Source organism: Eupeodes corollae, chromosome 1 (assembly GCF_945859685.1).
Source record: "Eupeodes corollae chromosome 1, idEupCoro1.1, whole genome shotgun sequence".
NCBI classification, from domain to species: Eukaryota; Metazoa; Arthropoda; class Insecta; order Diptera; family Syrphidae; genus Eupeodes; species Eupeodes corollae.
In genome coordinates, this window is record NC_079147.1 from 144,843,967 (window position 1) to 144,849,966 (window position 6,000).

The 6,000-nt window shown below is 34.8% G+C and overlaps 1 protein-coding gene across 1 annotated transcript; it reads left to right on the plus strand.

Moving 5' to 3' along the window:
- The first annotated feature begins 1,343 nt into the window (after window positions 1-1,343).
- Window positions 1,344-3,119, plus strand: LOC129939918 (uncharacterized). Its single transcript, XM_056048101.1, has 3 exons — window positions 1,344-1,749; window positions 1,824-2,263; window positions 2,348-3,119. The coding sequence occupies exons 1-3, from the start codon at window positions 1,583-1,585 to the stop codon at window positions 2,899-2,901; spliced, it is 1,161 nt and encodes a 386-aa protein (XP_055904076.1). The 5' UTR covers window positions 1,344-1,582; the 3' UTR covers window positions 2,902-3,119.
- Window positions 3,120-6,000: the final 2,881 nt, after the last annotated feature.

Here is a 6,000-nt window from a genome sequence, read left to right on the forward strand (position 1 = left end):
CAGCGAATAGAAATAAAGTTCATGTGAAAGAAAGGTCAAAATATGCGAACATCCACAGTTCGCAGTTGGTAGCTCATGTTCAAGATGCTTTTTGAAGGAATCGAGATACTAGAGTGCCTTTCTGACCATTCATGTACCCACAGATAGCCTGAGTTACAGATATGCACAAGTCCTCAAGAAATGTAAAAACTTTCAAAACTGTACAAAAACGGACTTGGATGCTATTTTTACAGTTGAGCACGAAAAATAATTTTCAGAACGTACTTATTCAACGGTAATGGTTACAGAATATCAAATTCCAGAGCTCTTTTATTATTGTATATGTATATGCTGTCATCCAAACCGAAGTAAACGGGTTAATTCATCCCATAGCTATGTTTTTTAAAACTGTTCAAACTATCAGACAAAAAAAAAAAAAAAAACAGGCCATGGTGTGAAGTGCAATCGAGCCATCAACAGCCCCACGACTAAAAGGAATGTTTTTAATATTCACTGCAAGATCGCGTTCCATTTAACCATTAACACTAACCAGTATTCTATTCGCAATCCTCTAGTTGATCAACGGCAACTGTTTTTATCTCATCTAAACAAAAAGATCCTTCTAAAATTGTAACAATTTATAATCAAACTTGACTGTAAAAGTGTCAAAAATTGTTTAGCGACCACCACGGAGAAATAAGACCGAAAGGAAGGAGACGAGGCCGAATCCAATTCTTAGTTCATCTTATCCTTATCCTTATCTTATCTTTTTTTTAATCCACAATAACTGATTATTAAAAGAAGTGCATTAAATGTCCTGGGTGTGTTCACGAAGCCAGTGAGGACGTAACATAAATATTGTTGTGACTTCTGCGCCTATATTCTTATTTAAGCGACAAACTGTTTTGCCCTCAGTACTAATTTAGTGAACTTTTGTTTCAGTTATTAAATTAGAAGATTAAAAAGCAGGTAAACACTTAATATGCCGCATTGCCCTCACTTCTCCTATAAATATTAAAATCAATTCCAAAAGTATTTAAGTATATGAGGGGATGTTTTAATTAAACGGATTTTCCCAAAACTACAAAACCATCATTACTATTCGCTATACGCGATTATTCAGGTATTTTGCATCTTATCTCCTTATGTTGTCTAAGGTTCAAAAGCTCGATTTGTGACTAAGGCCTGGTGTGAAGATATTATAACTACCACTATGCAGAAGAAGCACAAACAACCGACGCACGACGACTCTACGACACGAACGACCGCGACGATGATAATCATCAAGATACAAAAACAACAATGACAACAACAACAACAAAATTCAACAAACAAATCCAAATCTTTTCCACCTTTTTATTTTACGATCATTTCGACTTCGACTCGAGTACACTTTGAATGCCGAAGTTGGAGAAAGTTACGTTCCTCCTCAGTCAGTAGTAATACGATAGTCTTCCATACCATATCAAAAGTGTAGTCGACAAATTAATAAATACAAACTTTGTGTAAGTAGATCTTGTTCCGGGTTCCATATTTATTTAGTTTAGAAACAAAACAAAAACCGTTTAACACATATGTTTGTTTGGTGATAAAAGTTTTAATAATGAAGCTAAAGAACTTAACTAAAAGGTTCTTTTTAAGTGGCCTTGTGCTTATTTGCATACATTTTGCTCAACTGTCATTATGTAATACAACAACAACACATGAACGTTGTGACAATGACGATCAACAAATGGTATGGTCAAGGTTTCTTGAGGAATACGTTGTGAGGTAGGTTCGATAAAAGTGAAACTTTTTGACTTTCCTGATGTGCAATTTCAATTACTACTTAAAAAATATTTTAGCCAGCATACAAATAATGGATCCAGAACACCAAAAGTTCTTCCGAATCCTGGCCAGGTCAATCCAGGCATGATGAATCCATCAACTCCAATGAATTTCATCAGCGATCAAAACTACCATCGATACATTCCAACGAATAACATGTACATAACGAAGCGAATTGGAGAAGCTATGGAACTGGAGCCACATATGCGACCACCAGCAAAGGTAATAAATCCTCCTCATCGACAAAATGGCATCCCATCTGGCTTTGGGAATCAGATGCAACAGACTAATCATCCAGTACACCCGCAGCAGCACGTTCGTGCTGTATCCGAAAATGACTTGTATCTCCTTGGTGCGATCGAGAAACTCGTTTATCGCGTTGATTATCTAGAAAGTCGCGTCCGCAGATCGGAACAATTAATATACTACCTAATGGCGGGGAACAACCAAAAAGAAGGTATTTCTATCTTTTCGTATATTTAATAAGTCTCTTGAGTCTTGACTAAGATTTACTTTCATTATTATTTCTTTTTGCATAAAGTTCGCGATCCATGCCCAGCTAATTTCACTCGCATCAGTGACGCATGCTACTTCATTAATAGCGATCGGCAGGTCAATTGGAAGACCGCAAACAGTGCGTGTAAGTCGGTCAACTCTTACCTGGCCGAATTTGAGAAGGTATCCGAGAACGAGGAACTAATTGCTCATTTATTGAATCAACAAGTCCATCGAGGGCGTGACTTTTGGTTGGGTGGATTAAATCCAGGTCTTTTATGGATTTGGGCGAATTCAGCGAAACCAGTTAATCCGAATATGAATTTGACAACAATTGCCAATAATCTGCAACAAGAGAACGATAATTCAACAAACAGTGGAAATGGCAATAAGACGGAATCAAATGAAATTTTGAATAATACGATGGAGATAAAAGGGCAAGGAAGATGCTTGAGGTTATCATATAATCCGGCAAAGCATTCTTACTTTTATTATGGGCAAGAGTGTACGTCAAGGCATCATTTTATATGCGAATATGAAGACAAGACTTTGGATAATAAAATTAAAAAAATATCAAGAGAACTGCGATTAGATCAGTAGGTATTTATACATACGTACATACATATGTAAAATGTACATCTAGAGTTAAAAAAGAAATTTATAAGCTGAGAAAGCTTTTTTCTATGTTGAGTCATAGCATTAACAACATATTATACGTAGGTAAAAGCCATCTTCAGAAGGTGTTTCTGTACATCTGTATTTAACAAATATTAATTTATTTATTTATTAACTTGAATTTTAATAAAATCTTATTTATTCAAAAATTGATTCATCGTTTAAATTGTTTCCTAGGCGAAGGGTGTTTTTCTAGACGTGTGGCCTTCAAGAAGTAATAAAAACCAATATAATTAAATATTGTGGCAAGTGGCCGCCGCTACTGGTTTAAATGAATTAGAGTCGAGGGCCCAATTTCCTACCGCTTTTTATATTCGAAAATTCTTTTTTAAAGCGTAAATCGTCTCGGGATCATCGGTCACACCACCTATGCGATATAATAATATAATTATAATAATTCTTCTAATAATTCTAATTCTCTAATAAATTAATATAATTCTTTGAATATACTCGTAAAAAGAATTAGTTACAAACATTTGCAAATTCACGTGATTGTGATCATGGTGGTTAAATGCATATCTTGTAAGCAAAATGTGTCAAGAAATAATCCAGGGGTGGAATCGGGTAAGGTGATTTGTGATAGGTGACAGTCAGAATCAACAAATTCGGTCTGTGTAAGGTGATAGTCACCGGTGACAATCACGATTTGGTGACTTTTTCTGGTGACAGCTCTTTAGTTGTCACTTTAATTGGAAATTGAATTTTATTTTTAGTTGCTGAAATTTCAAGACAATATGAATCTGTTTGTGCCTTTGATTTTACCTTCTGCAAATGCTGAAAATGAAAATATTAATCATAATAGAAATGTCCGGCTCTTGAGGATTAAACTCCGCAATAAAATAAACATTCTTGATCTTCCAAGTCCAAAGTAAGTACACATATGTGCTATATATGTATATATGGTCAACACACATTCCCCTATTCTTCGATTAGCAGTGACTTTAAATTTTCTTGGAGGTGGTGGCTACTAAAGGCAAGTTGGCACTGACTGGTCAGCTCCAATGGGCCAAAGTACTGTTTGTGAGGTTATTTCTTTGGAAATTGTGCCCACTTACAATCAAATTTAAACAATGGGCTTCAGAAGCAACAAAAATGTCCTTCTACGAAAATATCAAATTCCTGGAGGTAGGATTTTGTTTCTTAGTAAAAATAAACTAATTTTATTACTTGTTTTTCATTTTATTATTTGTTTCCTAGTTATCGGCTGCATTGATGGGAGTCATATTATGATTCTCCGCCCTTCGGAAAATGAGCATATGTATTTCAATAGAAAAGGAAGACATAGTGTAAACGCTATGATCTCAAGTCAATTTTTTAATTCATTAATTTTTGTTGCCTAGATCTGCAAAGAGAACAGAACAATTCTGGCAATAAATGCAAAATTTGGCGGGAGTGCTCACGAAAGCACTATATGGAGACAGAGTGTTTAACGAGAAAAGTTAAATGCTGACTATTGCGCAGGCAGAACATCATCGTGGCTACTTGGTACATCAAAACTTATAATTACATTATGATCCGGAAAGCTTCAGATCGGTTTTTGAATACAACCACTGAAATTGTAACAAACGTCAGTGAATTTCTTTTAAAGTGATACCAAATTCTAAACAAAATTTGGTGATCACCTTACACAGACGCAAAAATTAGTTTGATCACTTTTTGTGATCACAAAGGTGACAATCAAAAATCACCTTAGCCGATTCCACCCCAGGAATTTTGTGCAATGGCTGTGATAAACATTTCCATGCCAAGTGTGGTAAAATAGATAAGGAGCTACATATTCCATAAACTAGCATCTGGTGAAATATCAGTATGGAAGTGCGAATCTTGTCGCATTCAATTAACAACTCATAACCTCAATAACACCAGCTTAAATATGGGGGAAACAGACTCCGAATCAGATATTGATTTTCATCAATCAATTAAAAAAATACACATGGAGCTCGAAAAAAGCAAGGCCACTCAATTGGCGTTCACGAACTCAGTTTGTAAAGTGAGCAAACAACTCTCAGAGATCGAGAGCATGGCTACCGCAATTTCAGACAACAAGAAGAGAATCGATGACCTCGAGTCTGAAAATACACAGCTTAAGCATCAAATCGTCTCGCAACATCAACGCATACACCAGCTGGAGCAAAAAGAAGCTCAGAAGCAAATTATGATATATAATATTCCAAATCATGAACCGAACATCGACTTAAGAGCTGTCTTTACGCAGGTTCAAGCAGTTCTGTCCAATGTTCCATTAAAAGATGATGACGTCGTTGATATAAGACGGCTTCCTAGCAAAACAGCTAAACCGGGACCGTTACTGATTGAAATGAAGAACACTCACGTTTGCAAACGATTCTTGACTGCAGCTAAACTACACCGTATTAATGTATCACAAAATCAAAATTCTCTTTCATTTTCTATATCTAATTCAATTAATGATCAACTTATGTATTTATATCAATGAATACATTCCTATTTCAGATCTTATTTTGTACAAGAAAGCAAAGGCACACAAGATTGAGCACAATTTTAAGTATTTATGGAAAATAAATGGCAATATTTTCATGAGGAAGGATGACGAGAGCAAAATTTTTAAACTTTCATCACTTACTGATTTTCGTTTGATAGAGCAAAACTTTAAAAACAAGCAAGTACAAATCACAATAACATAGATAAACATATAATGAATAATTTAAATATTTACTACCAAAACATTAATAGAGCTGTAACCAAATTACACGATATCAAGAAAGCAATATTATGTAATGATTTTGATGTCATATGTTTTACCGAAACTAATTTTAATGATAGTATTCAATCTAATGAAGCATTTCCTTTGAACTATAATGTATTCCGGAAAGATAGAAATAATGAAATATTTGAGTCATGCGGGGGAGGTGGTTGTTTGATTGCCGTAAAAAATCATATACCAGCGATTAGATTTTCAAAATTGGAGACATGTTTTGAGGATTTATGGATATGTTTAACAAATCCAACTAACATGAGAAAAATTTTTATTTGTTGCAACTATAT